The sequence below is a fragment of the Saccopteryx leptura genome, chromosome 10 (assembly GCF_036850995.1).
Source record: "Saccopteryx leptura isolate mSacLep1 chromosome 10, mSacLep1_pri_phased_curated, whole genome shotgun sequence".
In the NCBI taxonomy this organism is placed as follows: domain Eukaryota; kingdom Metazoa; phylum Chordata; class Mammalia; order Chiroptera; family Emballonuridae; genus Saccopteryx; species Saccopteryx leptura.
In genome coordinates this window covers 34,392,780-34,416,720 of record NC_089512.1, presented here as the reverse complement: position 1 = coordinate 34,416,720, position 23,941 = coordinate 34,392,780, and the positions used below count along the sequence as shown (strand labels likewise).

General features: G+C 39.5%; 1 protein-coding gene across 1 annotated transcript in view; it reads right to left on the bottom strand.

The window, feature by feature from the left end:
• Positions 1-265: 265 nt before the first annotated feature.
• COL6A5 (collagen type VI alpha 5 chain) overlaps positions 266-23,941 on the bottom strand; it is a 114,755-nt gene continuing 91,079 nt past the window's right edge. Inside the window, exons 36-39 of the mRNA XM_066351842.1 lie at positions 22,004-22,094; positions 19,000-19,208; positions 4,009-4,698; positions 266-366 (exon numbers count right to left, since the gene is read on the bottom strand). Of these exons, the coding sequence (XP_066207939.1) occupies positions 266-366; positions 4,009-4,698; positions 19,000-19,208; positions 22,004-22,094 (1,091 nt within the window). The remainder of the gene's footprint in view (positions 367-4,008; positions 4,699-18,999; positions 19,209-22,003; positions 22,095-23,941) is intronic.

Sequence of the window (23,941 nt, the reverse complement as noted above, 5' to 3'; positions counted from 1 at the left end):
CATAAATTGAACGACAAGATAACCTGGACTTGTTATCTTTGAATATATGTATCCTGATTTATTGATGTCACCCCATTAAAAAAATAAAATTATTAAAAAAAAAATTGATTTCAGAGAGAGAGGAAGGGAGAGAGAGAAATATGGAACATGTCAGGAATCTGCTTGTTATCCTTGAGCAGGGTATGTGTGCCAACATAAGCACTCAAGTCATTTTCTTAAGGAGTATTTCCAGCTGCGGTATTAACCAAACTGTGAATTTGTGAACTCACAACACAGGGTTTTCTAGGCCAGTGTTCTCTGAGCTGGGAGAGGTGACGTTCACACACTTGGGTCTCAGAGCGGCAGGAGGATACTTGTTGATGGCACCTGGGGAGAGAGTGGGAGGGTTAGTTTAAATTTTACCCTTTCACATTCCGAGTATCCCCCAAAGTCAGTTCATCTTTTCCTGTGGTTGGACATGTTTTCAAGAGCAAATAAATTTTCTTTTTTTTTTTTTATTTTTTTTTATTTTTGTATTTTTCTGAAGCTGGAAACGGGGAGAGACAGTCAGACTCCCACATGCGCCCGACCGGGATCCACCCAGCACGCCCACCAGGGGCGAAGCTCTGCCCACCAGGGGGCAATGCTCTGCCCCTCCGGGGCATCGCTCTGTTGCAACCAGAGCCACTCTAGTGCCTGGGGCAGAGGCCAAGGAGCCATCCCCAGCGCCCGGGCCATCTTTGCTCCAATGGAGCCTTGCTGCGGGAGGGGAAGAGAGAGACAGAGAGGAAGGAAAGGGGGAGGGGTGGAGAAGCAGATGGGCGCTTCTCTTGTGTGCCCTGGCCGGGAATCGAACCCGGGACTTCTGCACGCCAGGCCGACGCTCTACCACTGAGCCAACCGGCCAGGGCCGAGAGCAAATGAATTTTCTAAAGGACTCAGCCAAGGGGGCACCCTGACCTTGCAGTACCTCATCGGCAAAGTCAACAAGCTACGGCAGTGATTGAGTCAAAAATCCTCCTGTCGGTATGTCACATCTCTTCATCTCTTCTGTCATCTGTTTCTCTTTCTATAAAAGGAGAATCTTTCTACAAGACACCATTAGCTATTGATATTGCCTGGCCTATTTATCTTGGGGTTAGAAGAAAGCATCTTATGAGTGTGAAGCCTGCTATTAAATGTAAATTCTGTGTGCGAAGATTCCTGGGGCTTTTATGTGGGCCAGAAAATCTGCATCCCTAAGATTCCCTAGTATACCAGCAGGAGCTGCAGATAACCATTCAACGTGGCCTCTGACCCACTCTTAATCCTCGGCACAGGCCAGGACTTTCTTGCTGCTTCAAGCTCTTAAATAGGCTACTATACCCCACAACACATGGACAGAGGCTTGGACAGCCACTCTCCAAGCCTCACTGTGAAAAGACATCTGTAACTCTCCTGTCTGGCTGTGCCCAAGCCAGCTGTCTGGGGCAGAGGCTGTAGAAGAGATTTATTCCCATGTCTCATAAAAATTCAAGTCAGAACCAAAGATAATTTATAATGACAAGATAAAATAGAAGTCCTTGGAGTAGGTGGAAGGTGGCGATAATGCGATATTACTTACTACGGTAGAATCTCTTGTTAACGGTTTAGGGATTGAAGTACAGTTTAACAATTGAGCACAAGTCTGGGGTCAGATGCATGGGTTTGAGTCTAGAATTTGCCAGCTACTAACTGTGAGCTTTTGAGCAATTTATTTAATGTCTTCAAACCTTAGTTTTCACCTTGTATAATGGGGATACTGATCCTTGACAACGTGTGTTAGGCTTGCTTGTTTGTACTTTGCCTGATTGGTGCATGAGCACGGGGCAGCACTTGGATAGTCTGTGTAAGGCTGCAGTTACTTGCCCTCAGGGCTGCAGACTGTAGACTACAGCAGAGGTCCCCAAACTACGGCCCGCGGGCCACATGCGGCCCTCTGAGGCCATTTATCCGGCCCCTGCCGCACTTCTGGAAGGGGCACCTCTTTCATTGGTGGTCAGTGAAAGGAGCATAGTTCCCTTTTTTTTTTTTTAAACTTTTTTAAAAATTATTTTATTTATTCATTTTTAGAGAGGAGAGAGAGAGGGAGAGAGAGAGACAGAGAGGAGAGAGAGACAGAGAGAGAAAGGGGGAGGAGCTGGAAGCATCAACTCCCATATGTGCCTTGACCAGGCAAGCCCAGGGTTTTGAACCGGCGACCTCAGCATTTCCAGGTCGACACTTTATCCACTGTGCCACCACAGGTCAGGCCCATAGTTCCCATTTAAATACTGGTCAGTTTGTTGATTTAAATTTACTTGTTCTTTATTTTAAATATTGTATTTGTTCCCATTTTGTTTTTTTACTTTAAAATAAGATATGTGCAGTGTGCATAGGGATTTGTTCATAGTTTTTTTTATAGTCCGGCCCTCCAACGGTCTGAGGGACAGTGAACTGGCCCCCTGTGTAAAAAGTTTGGGGACCCCTGTACTACACACTGTAGATCGCAGATTGCCTGCAGCCATTGGGAGGGGCCATTTGTTATTATTGTTAGTCTGAGAAGGGGTCCGCCCCCCCAGCCGAGGTCTGTTTGCTAGTGAGTTTAGGGAGAGAGACAGAAGCGGTCTTCCCTGCCTGCTTACTCATCCGCCATTGGGAGACTCTAATAAACAGAATGGTCCATCATCCTCCGGCTCCACAGTTCCTTTCCCGTCTGCCCGAATCAGTGTGAACCTGCATGGCCATGAACCCGCCCTACACTGGTATTTTTCTTTGAAGGCTGTCCTAAGGATACAATCCATTGAAAGAACATGGTACATAGTAAATACTCACAGCTTAGGGTTAAAAGACATTTTTTACTCCCTCCCCTTTTCTTTTTGACAAAGAGCTTGACAGTGTAGCAGTAAAGTTCAAGGTCAGTAAGAGCTGAGATCTTTTCCCCCATGGTTTTCTCACTGCTTCCCACTCATGTCTTAGACTCTACCAATCTTGACTGAAGTGAGGATCATGTTAGTAAATCACCTGGTAGACTGTACACAGAGATATTAAATGTATTAGTAAAGCATAGAAGGAAGCAGCCCAAGTGCCCATCAGTAGACGAATGATAAAACATCTGTGGTACATATATACAATGGACTATTAGTCGACTGTAAAAAAGAAGAAAATCTTATCTTTTGCCACAGCATAGATGGACCTGGAGAACATTATGCTAAGTGAAATAAGCCAGTCAGAGAAAGACAAATACTGTATGATTTCACTTATATGTGGAATCTAATGAATAAAATAACAAAGAAAATAGAAACAGACTCATAGATACAGAGAACAGACTGACAGCTGTCAGAGGGGAGGGGATTGGGGGGACTTGGTGAAAAAGGTGAAGGGATTAAACAAAAAAAGAAAAAGCGACTCATACACAGACAATAGTATGGTGATTACAAGAAGGGAAAGGCCCTGCGCAGTTGGCTCAGTGGTAGAACGTCAGCCCAGCATATGAATGCCCTGGGTTCAATTCCTGGTCAGGGCACACAGGAGAAGTGACCATCTGTTCTTTCTCCCCTCACCTTTCCTCTCTCTTTCTCCTTCTTCCCCTCCCACGGCCATGGCTTGATAGATTTGAGTGTGTTGGTCCCAGGCACTGAGGATGGCTCCATGGAGCCTCTGCCTCAGGTGCTAAAAATAGCTTGGTTGTGATCATGGTCCCTAGATAGGTAGAGCATTGGTCCAAGATGGAGGTTGTTGGGTGGATCCTGGTAGGAGCGCATATGGGAGTCTATCTCCCCTCCTCTCGCTTAAATAGGAAAAAAAAGAAAGAAAAAAGGAAAGGAGGGGTGGGGGAAGTAGAAGAGGATAAAAAAGGGATAAATACTGATGGAAGGAAACTTAAGTTGGGGTGGTGAACACACAATATATTATACAGATGATATATTATAAAATTGTACACCTGAACCTATGTTAAACAATGGCTCAATGTCACCCCAATAAGTTCAAGAAAAAAAAAAGCAAAAGAAGAGAAAAGGTTTAATGACTTACGTCTGATTGAATAGACAAATGGCTTGATAAACTTGATGATATAGTTTAAATCTGGCTTGTGGGTTCGGCCAAGCTGGACTAAGTGATGATCCAGTGGGTGGCTGGCCAATTCTTCTAATTCCTTGTAATTGTGTATAGGACCAAATGAAAACACAAATATGGAGTAGCCCTGACACTTGGCACTCAGAGACACATTTCTTAAGACTTCCTTATCTAAGGGGTTGGTTTCTCCAGCAGATATAACAAAGATAACTTTGTTTTTACGCAGGTTGGGGGTACCTGCAAAGACATTGTCAATTGTCCACTGCAGGGCATGGCCAATAAAACCATTTCCATTGAGCTGTTGAAGAGAGTCTTGGAGATGATGTTTCATTTGGTATTTACTATTATAAGTAACCAAATCAAATTCCAGGTGGACAGGGCATTCTTCAGTGTCAGGCATATAGCCTGGAGGAGAGTAGCTAAGGACTGCCACTCTATCTCCTAAGGTAGAAGTCAGTGGATCTGGGGCAATGTAAAAGTAATCAAGCACTGAGGTTATGAAATCTTTCACTTCCTTAAATTCATCATTTCCTACTCTTTGGGAAGCATCAACAAGGAAAGCTACATCCATGTAATATTCTTGAAGAAAGGCATCTCTAGGTTTGTCAGAAAGACCTGCTTCTTCTCCTCGGTCATGGTTTTCATGTCCTGCAACAGAGTAACTCAAGTCATTCTTTTTAGTAGAAGAATAAACTCAGAACTCCTAGCCAAGGAAAACAAATACACAGCATGGGGTGTTGCCATGCTTCACTCCCACACCCATGGCAGGTATCACTGATCAGTTACAGAATTTGTTCTCAGATTCATCCTCCAATTATGTCTTCACACGGTGCTTGGAGAGCCGTTACTGCTTGACAGGTGCTGTCACATGGAAAAAAAAAAAGTACTTATTTGCTATCTCATCCCAGATCTTTGTCAAAGGATTGATGGATCCTCTGGCTATTTTCCTATGTAAGATAAGAAATGTACAGCTATTTTTACCGCATTTCATATGGTTAAAAATTTGGAGTACACATTTGCATAAGATGTAGTTATATGTAATGACCCCAAGAGAAAGTAGATATGGCAAAGTCACATTTATTGATTTTACAAACACATATACTTTTTTACACACATATTTCAAAATATGTGCCATACTGTGATGTCATAACAGCAAGTATAAATGCTGACTCTAGAATCCAATCCCTGTGCAAGACATGACATACTCTAAGAGTGACATTGCTATTCCAAGTGCCAAGCTACAGTTTATTGCCCATGATAAGATAAGCTTATACCATGATAATAAGTTAAACATATTACTAAGCGCACTAATGAGTTCAGCTATTTTTTTGTAGCAAGACTTTCTCAATGGAAGAAATAGTGCCTCAATTTATAGTGTAATACTAACTTCTTATCTTGTTATAGACCAGTACTTCAAGTAGCACAGCACTAAGGCTAAAGGATCATGAAGTCATGTCTACAATTATGTGGATGACAGCTGGTTGGTGAGGGCAAAATAGGAAATGCCAGCTCAGAATGACAGGAAGTAGGTGGCCAATGTTCTTTTATTTTATTTTTTCCCATTAAAGAAGTGTGTTTGTGAACTTAATCAAGAAGTGGATTTCTAACTGGAAAACCTTTACTGACACCTGTTATTAATGCTTTATATTTAATACTTTATTTAATCCTCACAGTAACAATCCTCACAAATGAATCAATTAACCTGTGTTAATGCTATAGAAGCTTAATATTGAAATAGAAGGCAAAAAACAACACCATGAGTTGTTTATAACAGAACAAATGCACTATTAGATGTCTGAATGCTCAAAGAACTCAGCATTCTTTTTACCTATTGTTGGACTTGTTTGCTTTTTTTTTTTTTTTACAGAAACAGAGAGTGAGTGAGAGAGAGGGATAGACAGGGACAGACAGACAGGAACAGAGAGAGATGAGAGCATCAATCATTAGTTTTTCATTGCTCGTTGCAACACCTTAGTTGTTCATTGATTGCTTTCTCATATGTGCCTTGACCACGGGCCTTCAGCAGACCGAGTAGCCTCTTGTTGGAGCCAGCAACCTTGGATCCAAGCTGGTGGGCTTTTGCTCAAACCAGATGAGCCCGTGCTCAAGCTGGCGACCTCGGGGTCTCAAACCTGGGTCCTCTGCATCCCAGTCCAACGTTCTATCCATTGCGCCACCGCCTGGTCAGGCCTTGTTTGCTTTTTGACAAATAAAAATTGTAGGTGTACAATGAGGTGTTTTTCTATCAGTATATCTTGTGTAATGGTTACCACAATCAAACTAATATTGTTGGATTTGATTTGCTAAGATTTTGTTTAGAATTTTTGAATTTATACATACAAGGAATGTTGGTGTGTAGTTTCCTTTTCATGTAATTGTCTTATTTTGGTATCATCTGGCTTGGTTATTGATATTCTCGAAAAATATTGCCTCAAAGAATTAGTTGAGAAGTATTCCTACCTCTTTAATTTTCTGTAAGAGTTTGTATAGAATTGGTATTATTTCTTCCTTAAAGGTTTTATTGACTTCACCAGTAAAGTCAACTTGGCTTGGAGTTGACTTTATGGAAAGATTTGAACTACAAATTCAGTTTCTTTAATAGGTTTTAAGGCTATTTAGATTACATCTTCCTGAGTGAGAGTTGGTAGTTTGTGCACTGTGAGAAATCTATTTCACTAATTTATAGGCCATAAGAATGTTTATATTTCCTGATTATTATTTTAATATCTGTATGATGTATCTCCTCTCTCATTCCTGACATTGCTAGTGTCCTCTTTTTTTTCCTGGTGAGTTTGACTATAGGTTTATCAGTTTTACCTATATTCTTGAAAAAAACGGTTTTGCTTTTATTGTTTTTCTCTTTTCTATTTCACTGAGTTCAATTGTAACATAATTATTACTATTGAGTGCAAAGTCAGATGCTGTTACGGGCCCGCGCTCTGTATGCGCCCCGGGATTGGGCTCCCTGGAGAAGTCAGGGCACCCTGCCCTACCGGGGCCTGGAGCCCTACCGGGGCCTGGAGCCCTACCGCCCTGCTTCCCATGCAGTTCAGTGGGTGGGCGCTATAGCACAACTGGTGTCCCCCCGCCCCCGCATGCTCTGCATCTTCCGACTGCACCTAGTTCCCCCAGCTCTCCCTGTCCGGAACAGGCCCCCACCTGTGACGTCAGCTGGCAGGGCTACTAAGAAGGCTGCAGAAAGGCGCAAGGTGCACGGGCCCGGCGGGCACTGGGGCAGAGCTGCTGGAAGGCGGGGACAGTGCAGCCCCCCCCCCCCCCCCGCCCAGTTAATCACCCTGGAGTTGACTAGTCATTACCTGCTCTGCAAAGTGATCTCTGTGTTCCAATTACGTTTCAGCTTTCTTTAAAAAGGTGATCAACAACACACTTTGTTTAAACAGAAGTATTTCATAAATGTTCTGGTAGAAGAGGAAGGGTTGAGTTGCTATGTTAGTGAAATAGTTTTTCAAGAATGCCCATACCAGAAATATTATTGTTTTTCCCATTTTTCTTTATATTTATAAAAAATCTCAATTCTCTTCCAAAGCACCCAGCAGAACTATTTTCTAGAGAGGTATTTCACCTGCAAAATCTCTAAATATCGGTTCCCTACTGATAGGATTAGCATGAGAATCTAAGAAGCTAAATGTCGATGGTTATTTCTTGAAAACTCTAAAATTGAGTCAAACATAAGGTATGGATTATTTTATGTTGAGTCTAAATTCATCTTATTTAGGGAGACCAGGCCTTCAAAAATGCTTTCCTTCAAGAAAACCTGGCAGAGGTGTGGATAAAGTACACACGTAGCTCATAGCAATCCTGTGAATTTTCTGGAAATATAATCAAGCCAAAATGTGGCCTTTAAACCTAAGGAAGAATTTCCTCAGAATGGCAGAGGAAAAAAAGGGCTGGCTCATTTTATTATTGACAAGACTTGGATAGAATGAAGAATCCAGCTGAATTTCCTGGGAAGCGCCCCGGAGATTAGCCTAACTCCGGCTAAGATTTAAGCCGCAATGCCAAGTGCATTCCAGTCACTTTAGGAGAAGTGGAGGTGGAAAGGGAATTTGGGGAGAAGGGAGAACCTGTGGGACCGAAGCCATCTGGATTGGGGTGAAGCCTATGAAGCATACTGTGAAGGAGCTATGTTGCCTTTCATGGCATGGGTGGGACATCTCAAGAAACACAGGAGCTATGCAGCAGTCTCCCTTGGAATTTGTCCATGGGCCAAAATTAGCCGTGTGGTCTCCACAGGCAAGCCACATGTACAACCGAGGCTACGTTATGTGTATGTTTCTGTCCACATGAATTGTGGTAGATATTTGTCAAGTTAAACTTTTTTACAAGACTTCTCAAGAGGTTGGAAATGCTTTCTTCTTTCACTTTTACACTTTGTTTTGAATTGAGCATTCCGTTCCCTTTAGATCTTATGCTCAGCTCCATGCATGTCTTCTCTCCTTTAGTTTTCCAATCAGCACCGTGAGGGTGAAATGATCACTGACGCTCTATCCACTATAAGCAGGGACTTTTAAAATGAAATAAAATTTCCAAAATAGAATTGTACCACCAAAATTATTTTAAAATAACTCTCTCAAGTGATTTTCAAATTGGACAATTGAGTATATTCCCTCATTTGTAAATGCAGCCAATGCCATCACTAGGCACCATGGCATATACTTAAAAGTGAGTATTTTTGTGTGGATGGGCATGGGTTTGAATCCTGGCTCTGCCACTTACAAGCTGTGTGGCTTTGCTTGCAGTTCTTACCCTTTGCATCAGTGTCCTCATCTGTAAAATGTACATGTAATAATAATAGATTAGGGGATAAAGATGAAATGAAATCATGTATCTAAAGTGCTTATCATTGTGCCTGGCACATAGCTGCACTAAACAAGCAATAGCTTCTGTGGTCACTGTTATTCCTCATGCATTGTTCAATCATCAAACAACATAATGGATAAAATGCTTTGACAATTAGACTACATGGAATAATTTACTGGCCCCCAAAGCATTCTGTCTGTCCGTGCTTTTTATTGAACTGAATACTTTCTAACTTGTATTAGATTCATTTTTGTTGTTCATACAAAATATACTCTTGTCAAAATAAAAGCTCCCTGAAAACAGGGACTCTAGTCTTTTAAAAAAAAAAAAAAAAACTTCTCCAGCCCCCCGCCCCCCCGCCAAGAGATCAGCTTAGGGTTTAACTCAGAACAGGAGTCAAACTCATATTTCCTACACAAAAGGGTATTGGAACAATAATGGGGAACTCCATGTAAATGTTTAGCAGAGTCCCTTCATATAATAAATGCTCAGTGAGCACTGTCACTGTCACCTCCACCACCATCTTCATCATCAATAATATCACTGCTACCCACATCTCTACTGCCACCACCAGCAACAGCAGACACCTCACTGCCATTGTTCTCAGTGCTACAGTGACCAGCATCAACATTATCAGCACCACCACCTCTACCACCATCACCACTGCAACTATCACTGAACTATGATCTTAATTATCCAAGTTTTGCCTGACCAGGTGGTGGTGCAGTGGACAGAGTGTCAGACTGGGATGCAGAGGACCCAGGTTTGAAATCCTAAGGTTGCTGGCTTGAGCGTGGCATCCAGCTTGAACATGGGCTCACCAGCTTGAGCATGGGGTCGCTGGCTTGAGCATGGGATCATAGACATGACCCCATGGTTGCTAGCTTGAGCCCAAGGTCACTGGCTTGAGCAAGGGGTTACTCACTCTGCTGTAGCCATGCCGGTCAAGGGATATATATATGAGAAAGCAATCAATGAACAACTAAGGTGCCACAACAAAGAACTGATGCTTCTCATCTCTCTCCCTTCCTGTCTGTCACTGTCTGTCCCTCTCTCTGACTCTGACTCTCTCTCTGTCTCTGTAAAAAAAAAAAAAAAAGGCCTGACCAGGTGGTGGCGCAGTAGATAGAGCATCAGACTGGGATGTGGAGGACCCAGGTTCAGGACTCCAAGGTCGCTGGCGTGAGTGGGGGCTCATCTGGTTTGAGCAAAGCTCACCAGCTTGCACCCAAGGTCACTGGCTCGAGCAAGGGGCTACTCAGTCTGCTGGAGGCCCACGGTCAAGGCACATATGAGAAAGCAATCAATGAACAACTAAGGTGTTGCAACGAAAAACTAATGATTGATGCTCTCATCTCTCTCCCTTCCTGTCTGTCTGTCCCTATATGTCCCTCTCTCTGACTCTCTCTCTGTCTCTGTAAAAAAAAACCCAAAAAACAAACAAACAAACAAAACAAACAAACAAACAAAAAGTATCCAAGTTTTATCCCATTATAAGAAGGTCCACATGATAAAATGTCACTAACATTGCTTTTATTGCAACAAGTAATTGCATGAGACAATCAGAAACATTCAAGTAGTTTAATACCCAGAACTCTAAGTTTGTATTAGTTTTATCAACATACAAAACGTTCAAGGAAGACAACCAGAACAGTAATAATGATATAATAAAATTCTCAATAAATTAAAAATAGAACTACCATATGATACAGCAATTACACTTCTAGATATGTATCCAGAGAAGACAAAAACACAAACTCAAAAAAATATCTGCATCCCCACATCTGTTGCAATATTATTCACAACAGCCAAGATATGGAAACAATATATGTCCACATTTGGCCATAAAAACAAATGCAATTTTGCCATTTGAGATAACAGTATGAATGAACCAAGGGGCATTACGCTATGTACAAACAAGCTCCTAGATGCAGAGAACAGAATGGTGGTTGCCAAAGGTGGGAGGTAGGGTTGGGAAAAATGGGTGGCAAGGGTCATAAGGTAAATACACAAACAAATAAATAAATAACGGTGTATTAATGAGCAGCAACAAATCAAAAAGAATCTAACTCAGACACTAACGGACTATTAAGATGATAAAATTTAGCTATGAGTTTGATTTGATAATAAAACTTGTAATCTACCGGCATCATCTTTTCAGAATTTTATGTCAAATACAAAGCCAATAAAATCTGAGCGGCGTGGCAGGAGAGCGGGGTGTGGAGGGAAGGAAAGAAAAGAAAAGCACAGCAGTGTTTGGGCAGGGAGAGGAAACTGCATAATGCATTTTTAGAGTCAGAATTGAGCTGTATCTCTGTGACAGGTTTTTAGGACATTCCAAGTTTTTATGGCTTCCCTAAGTATGGAGTCCAGAAATAAAAAATGACCTGACATTTATTATGCCACAAGGAATTCAGGCAGTTGCGGAAGCCCAGATAAATCTGATTTTCATGATTCCTGTGATTTTAACAGCCTTTTGTGGAATGAACACTGTGCTTGCTATTAAATTAGAACTACATCATATAATCTGTACACTATAAATATGTAACAATTCTGGAAGGACCATGCATGTGACTCCAATTGTTACAAATAAACTCTGGGCTATGAATTCTTACTATATTGAGCAGTCAATATTTTCAGAGGCTTGAGGTCAACGGGGGCTAAGGTTGTGCTTTCTATGTACTCTCCTCCAAGAGCTAACCACATACTTTGAAAAGTAAAGTAGAAAAATATTAAGAATGTGACAAAATGTCACTTTCATTAAAGCTTTAGGTTCTATTCCTATCACTATCTTATTTTTTAATTAGCAAACAGAGAAGTGTTACTGACATGGATACGTAGAGCAAAAATACTAAGATTGTGCCCCCCTAACACCCAATACAATAAATTCCCAAGCAAAAGTAAATGCAACAACCTCAGTCCACAGTTTAAAATGAACAGGAGGCTTAGTTTATTCCCCAAAGAGCTTATGAAACATGTCATTAAATTTGAGATGTGGCCACAATTCAATTGTCAACCTCCTCTTTAGAATGTGCACTGATGAGCTGATAGGACACTTAGCTCCTGCTCCATGGGTGACTCGGAAGCCAGTTCTGCTGCACTTAAGTCCAGTACAGATTTAAATGCAGCAACTGTAAAGGTATATATTCAAGTTCACACTTGACAGTGAAATTAGAAGCAAGCTACAAGTTCAACAAGAGATAAAGAGTAAAATGCACTCATTTATTAAAAAATAACGTTATAAGGACACAGAAAAATTAGTATGAAGCTTGAAGTCATAGTCAAATGTATGACAATATTATGTGAAAAGCAGGATATGCAATTGAATAAAACTATGCAAATCTCAATGCCTCTGGAAAAACCAAAGTATATATTCCACACTACAAGTAACTCAGCTTGTTAAGTTGTTTGATTTGAGACTCTGTATTAAAATTTTATATGGTAGAACAGTATTTTAATAATTTTTTAAAAATTAGCAGAGTCCTGCCCTGGCCGGTTGGCTCAGTGGTAGAGCGTCGGCCTGGCGTGAGGGAGTCCCGAGTTCAATTCTCGGCCAGGGCACACAGGAGAAGCGTCCATCTGCTTCTCCACCCCTCCCCCTCTCCTTCCTCTCTGTCTCTCTCTTCCCCTCCCACAGCCAAGGCTCCACTGGAGCAGAGTTTGCCCAGGTGCTGAGGATGGCTCTGTGGCCTCTGCCTCAGGTGCTAGAATGGCTCTGACTGCGGCAGAGCGACACCCCAGATGGGCAGAGCATCGCCCCCTGGTGGGCATGCCAGGTGAATCCTGGTTGGGCGCATGCGGGAGTCTGTCTGACTGCCTCCCCGTTTCCAACTTAAGAAAAATACAAAATAAAATAATAATAATAAATTTAAAAAATAATAATAATTAGCAGAGTCCTGAGGATGTAACGGAGAGACAGTCCACAGGGTGTAGGAACCACCAGCCCCTCAATTGAACTTTCTAATCCATGACTGAGAGGGCATGAAATTTCTTCTAAAAAAGTAGGGTTTCCATCAGCTAACATCATACTAAATGGCACAAAACTGAAGGCTTTCCCCCTTAAATCAGGAACAAGACAGGGTTGTCCACTCTCTCCACTCTTATTTAATGTGGTACTAGAGGTTCTTGCCACAGCAATCAGACAAGACAAAGAAATAAAAGGCATCCATATCGGAAAAGAAGAAGTAAAGGTATCACTTTTTGCAGATGATATGATCCTATACATCGAAAACCCCAAAGAATCCACAAAAATACTTCTAGAAAAAATAAGCCAATACAGTAAGGTCGCAGGATACAAAATCAACATACAGAAGTCAACAGCCTTTCTATATGCCAACAATGAAACATTTGAGAATGAACTCAAAAGAATAATCCCCTTCACGATTGCAACAAAAAAAAATAAAATACCTAGGAATAAACATAACAAAGAATGTAAAAGACTTATACAATGAAAACTATAAACCATTGTTAAGGGAAATCGAAAAAGACATTATGAGATGGAAGAATATTCCTTGTTCTTGGTTAGGTAGAATAAATATAATTAAGATGGCCATATTACCCAAAGCTATATACAAATTTAATGCAATTCCCATCAAAATTCCAATGACATTTTTTAAAGAAATGGAGCAAAAAATCATCAGATTTATATGGAACTATAAAAAGCCCCGAATAGCCAAAGCAATCCTAAAGAAAAAGAACGAAGCTGGGGGCATTACAATACCTGACTTCAAACTCTATTATAGGGCCACGACAATCAAAACAGCATGGTATTGGCATAAAAATAGACACTCGGACCAATGGAACAGAATAGAAAGCCCAGAAATAAAATCACATATATATAGTCAAATAATTTTTGACAAAGGGGCCAACAACACACAATGGAGAAAAGAAAGCCTCTTCAACAAATGGTGCTGGGAAAACTGGAAAGCCACATGCAAAAGAATGAAGCTGGACTACAGTTTGTCCCCCTGTACTAAAATTAACTCAAAATGGATCAAAGATCTAAACATAAGACCTGAAACAATAAAGTACATAGAAGAAGACATAGGTACCAAACTCATGGACCTGGGCTTTAAAGAGCATTTTATGAATTTAACTCCACAGGCAAGAGAAGTGAAAGCAAAAATTAATGAATGGGACTACATCAGACTAAGAAGTTTTTGTTCAGCAAGAGAAATTGATAACAAGATAAACAGACAGCCAACTAATTGGGAAATGATATTTTTAAGCACCTGCTCAGATAAGGGCCTAATATCCAAAATATACAAAGAACTCATAAAACTCAACGACAAACAAACAAACAATCCAATAAAAAAATGGGAAGAGGATATGAACAGACACTTCTCCCAGGAAGAAATACAGATGGCCAACAGATATATGAAAAGATGCTCATCTTCTTTAGTTATTAGAGAAATGCAAATCAAAACTGCAATGAGATACCACCTCACACCTGTTAGATTAGCTATTATTAACAAGACAGGTAATAGCAAATGTTGGAGAGGTTGTGGAGAAAAAGGAACCCTCATCCACTGTTGGTGGGAATGTAAAGTAGTACAACCATTATGGAAGAAAGTATGGTGGTTCCTCAAAAAACTGAAAATAGAACTACCTTATGACCCAGCAATCCCTCTACTGGGTATATACCCCCAAAACTCAGAAACATTGACTTGTAAAGACACATGCAGCCCCATGTTCATTGCAGCATTGTTCACAGTGGCCAGGACATGGAAACAACCAAAAAGCCCATCAATAGATGACTGGATAAAGAAGATGTGGCACATATACACCATGGAATACTACTCAGCCATAAGAAATGATGACATCGGATCATTTATAGCAAAATGGTGGGACCTTGACAACATTATACGGAGTGAAATAAGTAAATCAGAAAAAACCAGGAACTGCATTTTTCCATACATAGATGGGACATAAAAGTGAAACCAAGAGACATTGATAAGAGTGTGGTGGTTACGGGGGGGAGGGAGGAGAGGGAGAGGGAAGGGGGAGGGGGAGGGGCACAGAGAGAACTAGATAGAGGGTGACAGGTCAATCTGACTTTGGGTGATGGGTATGCAACATAATTGAACTTTAAGATAACCTGGACATGTTGTCTTTGAATATATGTATCTTGATTTACTGATGTCACCCCATTAAAAATAAATAAAAGAAAAAAAAAAAAAAAAAAAAGTAGGGTTTCTCTCACTATTGATGGTTTGATTGGATAAATCTTTGTCATGAGGGGTTGTCCTATGCATTGTTAAAGCTTAGCAGAATCTACGGCCTCTACTCACTAGATGCCAGCAGCACCCTCTCATTGGCACAACAAAAATGTCTATCCACTGCAATGTGTCTCCTAGGGCAAGTGCCCTCCAGCTCCCTTGCCCTGTGAATCTGCAAGAGGTGATCACTAAATACCTTTTCAACTCTAATACTCTATCATTGATTCAAAGTCAAAAGACATATTGGTTTGCCTGACCAGGCAGTGACACAGTGGATAAAATGTCAACCTGGGATGCTGAGGACCCAGGTTTGAAAAATTTTAGATTAGCAAACAGAGAAGTGTTCCTGAAATGGATACATAGAGCAAAAATACTAAGAGGTTGATGGCTTGAGTGTGGGATCATAGACATGACCCCATAGTCACTGGCTTGAGCCCAAAGTTCACTGGCTTGAAGCCCAAGGTCGCTGGCTTGAGCAAGGGGTCACTGGTTCAGCTGGACCCCCCCGCCCCCGTCAAAGCATGTATGAGAAAGCAATCAATGAACAACTAAAGTGCCACAACGATGAGTTGATGCTTCTCATCTCTCTCCCTTTTTGTCTGTCTGTCTCTCTCTCTCCCCCCCCCCTCTCTCTCTCACACACACACACAAAAGACATTAGCTTTTAAAAAAAGAGCTAATTTGTAGATCGTAATCAGAGTAGAACCCTTGCAAATTCCCTTGAGCTCAATTCCAGCCTCATTCAAAGCGGGAAGTATTGCTTTAAATTTCTCAATGAAATTCATTAAAAAGAACACCAGCTGAAGTTACCCTAAGGCCTGAGACTGCTTAAAGCTATGAGTGAGCCTGAGGCTGTTTGGTGTAGTATTTAACATTCATTACAAATTATCCTGTCCTTAAATTCTTCTTTAAGGACAGGATACACTAAATGAAACTACACTAAATGTATTTTAAATACTGTTTAATATAATATCTTTGATGAAAGTGCTTGCTCGCCACTGGGTCAAGTTGTAATTTAATTAGAATTAAACCACCCATTTTCATTATGTAATTCCAAAGAACTATGTGTATGCCATTGGTTAGTAATTTACTATAGAAGGGGCTGAATTTTCCAAGGAATTTTTATACTACAGATGTTGTGGTTAAAATGTATGATGGTATTTCTAGATAATCTCTCTATATTTGAATATTAAAAAGTGTTTTGTTAGGTATTTGGGTGGGTGGGTGGGTGGGTGGATGGATGTTTGTTCAATAGTATGAGTAAAATAATATAATCCAGTGTACCTGGAACCCTTTGGAAACAAATTCTCCCTTCTGTTCTGTGATTATAGATACCCAAATGCTTTCATCTCCAGTGAGAACACAGAGCAAATTTGACACACCGAAGTGGGAGGAGGGTAGTGGCTCCTAAAACTGAGCCTGGATTAGAATCCCATGTGCCACTTTAAAAAATAAATAAATAAATACAACCCCAGATTGTTGGTCCCAGCCTGTGTTTCTGATTCAGTAGGTCTAGTCTAGGATAAGTACTGTGATTCTGCATTTATAATGAGTTCCCAGGTGACACTGATGCTGATGGTTTAAGAACCACACTTTGCAAATCCCTGGGATAGTGGATCTCGAACTTGGGGACATAAAAAATCACCTATAGTTGTTTTGAAGCTTGTAGTTTTCTCCTTGCCACACACTTCTAAATATGAAGGAGCAGTTTTGAGGAAGGCTTAGAAATCTGTGCTTCATTGGATCCAAGTGATTTTTGATACAGATTGTCCTTGAGCCACTGTAAGGAGTGGAAAGGGGCAGGAAAGGTGGTGGCATTGAAGAGGAACTTGGAGATCAGAGCAGATAAGAAGCAGAAAGAGAGAGGCATAGGTAGAAAGATAGTGGTTGTGTTTCTTGTGAAAGAGGTTGTTGATACACAACTCATCGCCAGCCCCCAGGACTCCAACAACTCGATAAATTTCTTAAATGGTTACGATTCCTGACTTTCCCTCAAGACTCTCAGTTCAGGGGCAGATAGATCAGCCGTATGAATCACATTATAAATGAGTGACAAGCACAGCATGTGGAGACGCTTCTGAAAATTATCAGCCTTTTATTTGTGCAATACATTTGGAACTTATCAACGTTCAACTCTTAGTGATTGAATAAAATATTTGAGCCACAATTTGCTCTCCATGAAGATGGCAGATTATACAGAAGGTTCTCAGTGGATTTTGGCAACCTGCTAAAAGTGTTTAAAAATAGTAATAAAAAAGGAATATCACAAAGTCCCTAGATAACACTTATGATCTGAGACTGAGATTTATTTTAAAGGATGAAAAAAATATATATTATCCTTAGGTCTGAGACTCACTGTTTCCAGGCTGTCACGACCTGACATAGTCCTCACGGAACTCCCAGCACCCTTCAACTCAGAAGAAACTGGATGGGGGTAACCAACACTTGACATTCTTTCTTACTAGAGCCATGTAAAATTATTTCTTCAGCCAAATTGGATCCTAAGCTAGCTACGAGTATCTGGATTCCCAGATATCTGAAACACCAAACGAACAGTCTTTCTATCATTACTGAACAATGGTGATTAAAGATGGCTGGTAAGCTGAGGGGTTTTTTTTTCCTTTTAAAATATCCAGTCATATCTGTGTTTCCTAAAAAGATTCACATGTCTGAATTATTGGACTTTAGAATGCTTACCTCTAACAAAACTATAGCAAATGACAGCTTGTTATTCTAACACTGCCAAAAATGTTTTCTTCTTCTTTTCTTTGTAAACCAAACAATAATAAATTCTTGTGCCTTGAGGGCTGTCATTATACCCATATCATCAAAACAAATACCCCTCATTCGTTAACTACATCCATTAAAAAGAACAAATACTTTATTCTCTTCTTAAAGCTACATAGACATTAAATGTGGTTTTAACTAAAAATATACACACTTGAGTACCTTAATGCCATTCAGTTTTACTGCATTACCTCTTTTTTGACATCTTATTTTTCAACTAATGATCAATTGACCTTTTATTCTTAATTCTAGCTATTTTTATAAAAATGTATTCCTTTATGGAAATTTCAACTGTTTTAAAGATAAAGTTCAAATATTTATCTCTCAGAAATAGGGGCACAAGGTAGGGACATTAGTGTTGAGCCCAAGCAAAAGAAAATTTATCTAAGGAAGCTACTAAGAATAAATATTACTTATTTTTATGTATAATTGGCATAAAATTGGCCCCTATTTCTTTTAAACTTAAATATTCTAATGGCACATATGATATTTATGACATAATGCTTTACATTCTGATATTCTGGTCAAGGGAGCATTTTGGGAAATTCTAGTTGCATAGATGGAATGGCTGAATAGTCTGTTTAGGATGGCATCCTTTTTAATGGAAATACTATCCTATGTACCTGATTTATTTTAAACTATTAAATCCTAACAGGAGGTATTACTGCTTTGACATTCAAACATATAAAGGAGGCAGTAGGAGAGTTTATACTTTATCATGTCTCTCAAAAGTCACTCATACAAAGTCACACAATCACAAATTCTGAGGCCCTTGCCAGGCCAACTTTGAAAGTCATTTTAATCCCTCTTTGCTTTGATGTTCTCTATACTACCTCCTTCTATATCACACTAACCTTCTAAGTTGTGGAATCCAGAGAAATCTTAAATTTGATAAGAATGTGGGGGGGGGGGGTCGTTACTTAGAGCTTGTATTAGTGATCTCTTTGGTGCCTGTGACCATTTACACCTTCACTTTGAATAGAAGGAGTGGTTATAGCTACCACTTTGAACTTGAATAAAGGTGCTTTAGATACCAGCCTTCAAGTATTTGATTCTCTACTAGGGCTAAAAGACAAGGACCCAGTTATCTAAGAATTTCCATCATGACTTGTCATATCCTTACCAGAAGTGAGACTGGCAATTCCTTCAGAATTCTGACCTTTTTCATATTTAATCATTAATTTTTGTGGCATAAACATCCAGCTTGGAATGTGAACCAAATGGCCATTTCCATTGCCATCCAACACGAAAGATGAGTCTCTCCCAGCACTTAATTCCTGGCTGAGGAAGCTGTTCTCTCCTGAAGGAATCTCATACGGCTCAGGAGTAACCCTAGAAGATAAAGAGGAAAGCTTTAGGTAAACCTAGATAACTTTGGGGAATGCAAATAAAATACTACAGCATTTAACATAGCTATTTAATTATATCCTAGAAAAATGAGTGGTAGAAGTTTCAATCAAATAGTTCGTGATGATTCATTATACTTATTATTTAAGAATGTATTATATAAACTGGTAAACTTTAAAATTCCCACTTATCTTTCCTTTTCCCCTATCTGCTTATAGCCTATGAAATACTGCTTTTGAATAAACCAAGTCTGATTTGCCACAGAGTTTTAGATAAATGACAAGAAAGTCAATCATAGGTTATTTGTAACAACCAAATAATGTCTCAGATTGCTATCCATCACCAGAGAAAATATATAAAAAAAGTCATTCAATTTACCAAGAACTGCTCTGAGAAGAAAAAGACTGTATAAAACATATCTCATTGATATCATGCCTCTTAAAATAGTCTTTACATTTATATTCTTAGGCATTTAAGAGTTCCCAATGATAATTTGAGAATAGTTTTTAGTTAAATAATGATAGAAAACACATTCCATATAAATGTATTCATATTTTATTCATGTAAGTATGTTATGCCATTCCATTGTCCAAGTTGACATTTGTATTTGATACTAGGGTTTGGTGTTTGGTACCCACTAGTATTAATTTAACTGTTGAGAATTAACAAAGAAAGGGATAAAAACATGAGACATAATACATGAATAATACATCGACATCAAGTAAAATCTCAATGATATCATGATGCACAGTATAAATGACCATTGTGCAGGTGGACAAGGACTGACAATCAGGCCCTCCCGCGACAGAGTGGGCAAGCTGAAAGCCGGTGGACCTCCAGAGCATGCATCAAATTTTGCATGTGACCAACATGTATTACATTTTTTTAGTTTTCAGAATTCTACTTTGGCAGAGTAGAATTATCCATTACATTAAGCTAGTATTTTACATGTGTGTCTTGCTGAGTTTGCTTAGATTCGGTGCACAGATGAGTTTTGGTCCAATAGTTGCAAAAGAACTATAAGCATAAGGTGTTTGCAGCTAGATTTATGTAGGTTTGTGGATGTTTAAATAACATTATAACATTTTGTCAGAAATTCTGTAAGACTTGATTGCCCTTTAAATGAATTTAGGACTTATTTAATGCTGGGAAACACAGCTACGTATGACATCAATGTTCTATTGTCCTTCAGAAGGTGTTGGCTGTTGGACACTTCCTTGCTAAACTACCAAGGAAACGAAATTAACATTAGAGGACTATGTGCTTGCATGGATCCTAGGGAACCTTCATCTTGCCATTTTGATTCCAGATGTCTATAAGAGACCTCAGCTGTTCTGAGAAGCTCTTATATAACTGCTGTCTGAGAGTTTGGAGTAAGTATGGCCCTCAATGTGGGCTTTCATAGGGCTGTAGCTAGGGACCCAAGCTCAGGGGTGTAGAGAGAGTAGAGAGCAACCAAATGGGCCACTCTCTGTTTGAGGTTCAAGATTCATTCAGGTTAATTCTTTATATTTTTATTTAGGATACAATTTTAAGGAAAATTATTTATGTATACAACTGTATTGTGAGGCCTTTCATGCTATGCGTTGTGATAAATTCATGAATCACTCAGCCTCAAAATTTAGTGAGAGAAGACATTGGGATAAACTGTAATTAGTGCCTCAGCAGATGTACAAAAAGGTACAAATGAGGAATATGGATTTTGACTGAAAGTAAAGCTAGGCTTCCAAGCAAAGACAGCTTCTAATAGGGCCATTAAAGATGGGTAGGAGGGTGAATACACAGTTCCCACACAAGGCAGGGAAGAGTCCACTGTGGCTAGGACTCAGCGCTTATGGGAGAGAGATGGGAAGTGAAGTTGAGTGAGTTGAGACTGAACTGTGGCGTCTATGCTGGGATAAATTTCAATGTGGGAATTTCTGAGGAAACCATGACTTTAAAGCAGTGGTGTGATTTAAATAATTTAACAACCGGTTCTCTGCCCTAATGACCGTTTTAAGTATAAAAAATAATATATCAAAAGGTAGTTTATTATTTCATGCATTTAATATTTAAGTAAGAACAATAAAAGAAGTACACAAAACTAGATTATGTTCTAAGAAAGAGTTTTAAAATGTTAATGAAAAAATATTAAATAATTCCTGACAAACAACAACACAAGTTGTCACTCCCTGGTTGTTTGGCACTTTTTCTCTTTACGTTATATGTTTATTTACTGAGGTAACAAACGCGAGGGAATTAAAATGTAGTATTTTATCACAGGTATATACATTTTATGAAATGAATAAATAAATATTACAAGTATAGTTGCATCAAAATTTTTTTACCTACAGACAGAATTAACAGGTGCTTAGAATATACACTGTTGTGCAGATAAATGTTAATAAAGAATAAGGAATGTATATTTGTGATTTCCACATTAGGTGGCTGCCCATGCGCCCACCTTAGATAGAACCCTGACTACAAGTGCCATTTTAACTGGTTCACCAAACTCAACAAAAATTACATAGCGGTTCTGCTAAACTTGTGCAATCTGGCTGAATCCCACCACCGCTTTAAAGGCAAAAATTGTAATAAAGCTTATGAGGCTGTTCTAAAACATCCATCCCAGAAGCATGCTCGATGCATAACATCTGCTACAGAAAAGTAAATGCGTGGAGAGCCTTTCCTTCAGAGACCTTATTCATTTGCTTCCTCAACCTAATAACCTGCCATCAGCCCTTTGCACCCTCATTAGTCCATTAACAGTCGCTTGTCAATATAAGAGCTTTCTCACTCACAAGAGGCCACTGTTTTGAATATCCTCTTCTCGTAAGTTGTTGAGTCTGCAGTCATTCTCGAGCATGGGCGGCGGGTATTGATTGAATCCTCCTTTAGAGAGAGCAAAGTTCTAGTTATATATATATATATATATATATATATATATATATAATATATATATATATTATATATATATATATATATTTTAAACTAGAAACTGTGTATGCCTGGTCAAAAGAACCCCAACAGGAATCGTGTTAAAGTGATTAATGTCACTAAAATATTTCAGCAAAATTTGCCTGGGGTGAAGACATAAAATAGTAGCAACTAGAAATAGCATCCAAACCATGATATCTGGGTGTTCTGCCCCCAAAGAATTACCAAGGTCAAGAAAACAGACATCTTCTCAAGGTTCATTTAAGGGTTAAATTTTGATGCAGAGACCCATGATTTTCATATGTGCAGGTGAGCCTAATCTAGGGAAAAATTTATTCTGACTCTATAAAGTTTTTTCACTCACACGTAAGCTAATGCATCGAATACATAAAAGGTACTATTTTATTACGTGATGCTATTTCTGTGCTTCTGCACCAATTAACACCAATTTCTAGGAAGAATCACAGAAGTGATTTTAGCTTACTGACTTAAATAGTCTCTTCACTCCCTTCCCATTGTTGTTCTGTATGCAGTAAAATATTGAGGAACAGGTCATTTCCCCCCCCCTATTCAGAAAAACAAACAATTTTCAGTTAAAGGAGGTCTTTGGCCATTGAATGATCCAAGACTCCTTAAAAATATCTAAGAATATTTATGGCTTTATAGTAATCATATTTCTCTGGTTCTAAGGTGAGCAGTTTTTTCTAGTTTTCCGAAATGAGACTGCATCTTCTAATCAATTGCATTGGACAGTGGTGTTGGTGGGGTAGGGCTGAGGAGCAGTATTGTCTGTGCATGTGGGAACAGCAGACATGTCAGCATCCAAACTTGTAAAACTGGCATCAGTAGTTTATTTATTTATTTTTAAAATTTTTTATTTATTGATTTTTAGAGAGAGGAGAGAAAGGGGAGAAGGAGCAAGAAGCATCAACTTGCGGTAGTTGCTTCTCATGTGTGCCTTGACCAGGCATGCCCGGGGTTTTGAACCAGCGACCTTAGCATTACAGGTTGATGCTTTATCCACTGTGCCACCACAGCCCAGGAAAGGGGTCAGTAGTTTAAAAGAATTCCCATAAGTATTAGGAGAGAAGTCTTTTAACCACTACAAACCAAGTGGTTTTGGGAAGGCGGTGAACTGGATGTTTTAACAACATTGCTCAGGTGAGAATCAAAAGTAAGGGAGCTCTACGTAATTGCAAAGCCACTTAAGAGCCCAGCAAGGCCAGCTCTGAGTTATTTTATAGTCTTTTTAAGATGCTGCGTCATCATCAATCTTGGTGGATGCAAGAACAATACTGAATGGAAGAAGGTAGATATCAATAACTCTGAGTCAAGAAAATAGCTCACAAGGATCAAATATTGAATAATAAGAAGTTTTAGGGATGCCTGAAACAGCCTATTCCACCACACGAGTGATATCTGATAGTCTGTCTAAAAGAATTCTTCTAATTATTATAAAATAAAAAACTCTAAAAGGAAAGTTAGTATCAACATTAAATTGAAAGCATTTTTTCTTTTTACATAATATAATGATGCATCATACAACTGAAGGTATAGAGAGCTAACGAAATAACATGATTCTGTATTCCCAAGTGGGCAATTATTTGCTTCTTAGATCAAATATAAGCCAAAAGAGAAAGGTGGAACTTTCTCTACAATGAAGAGTGAACTCTCAAGCTACTGTCACTTTGGGGTGCAGGAATCCAGGGCAACTTTGGAATTTTAGGGTGGTAGGATTGGTTTCAGCAGGCCCTAATGTTAAATCTGCCAGGTTCCTGGAAAAAAACTGGTTTAGCTTTGAT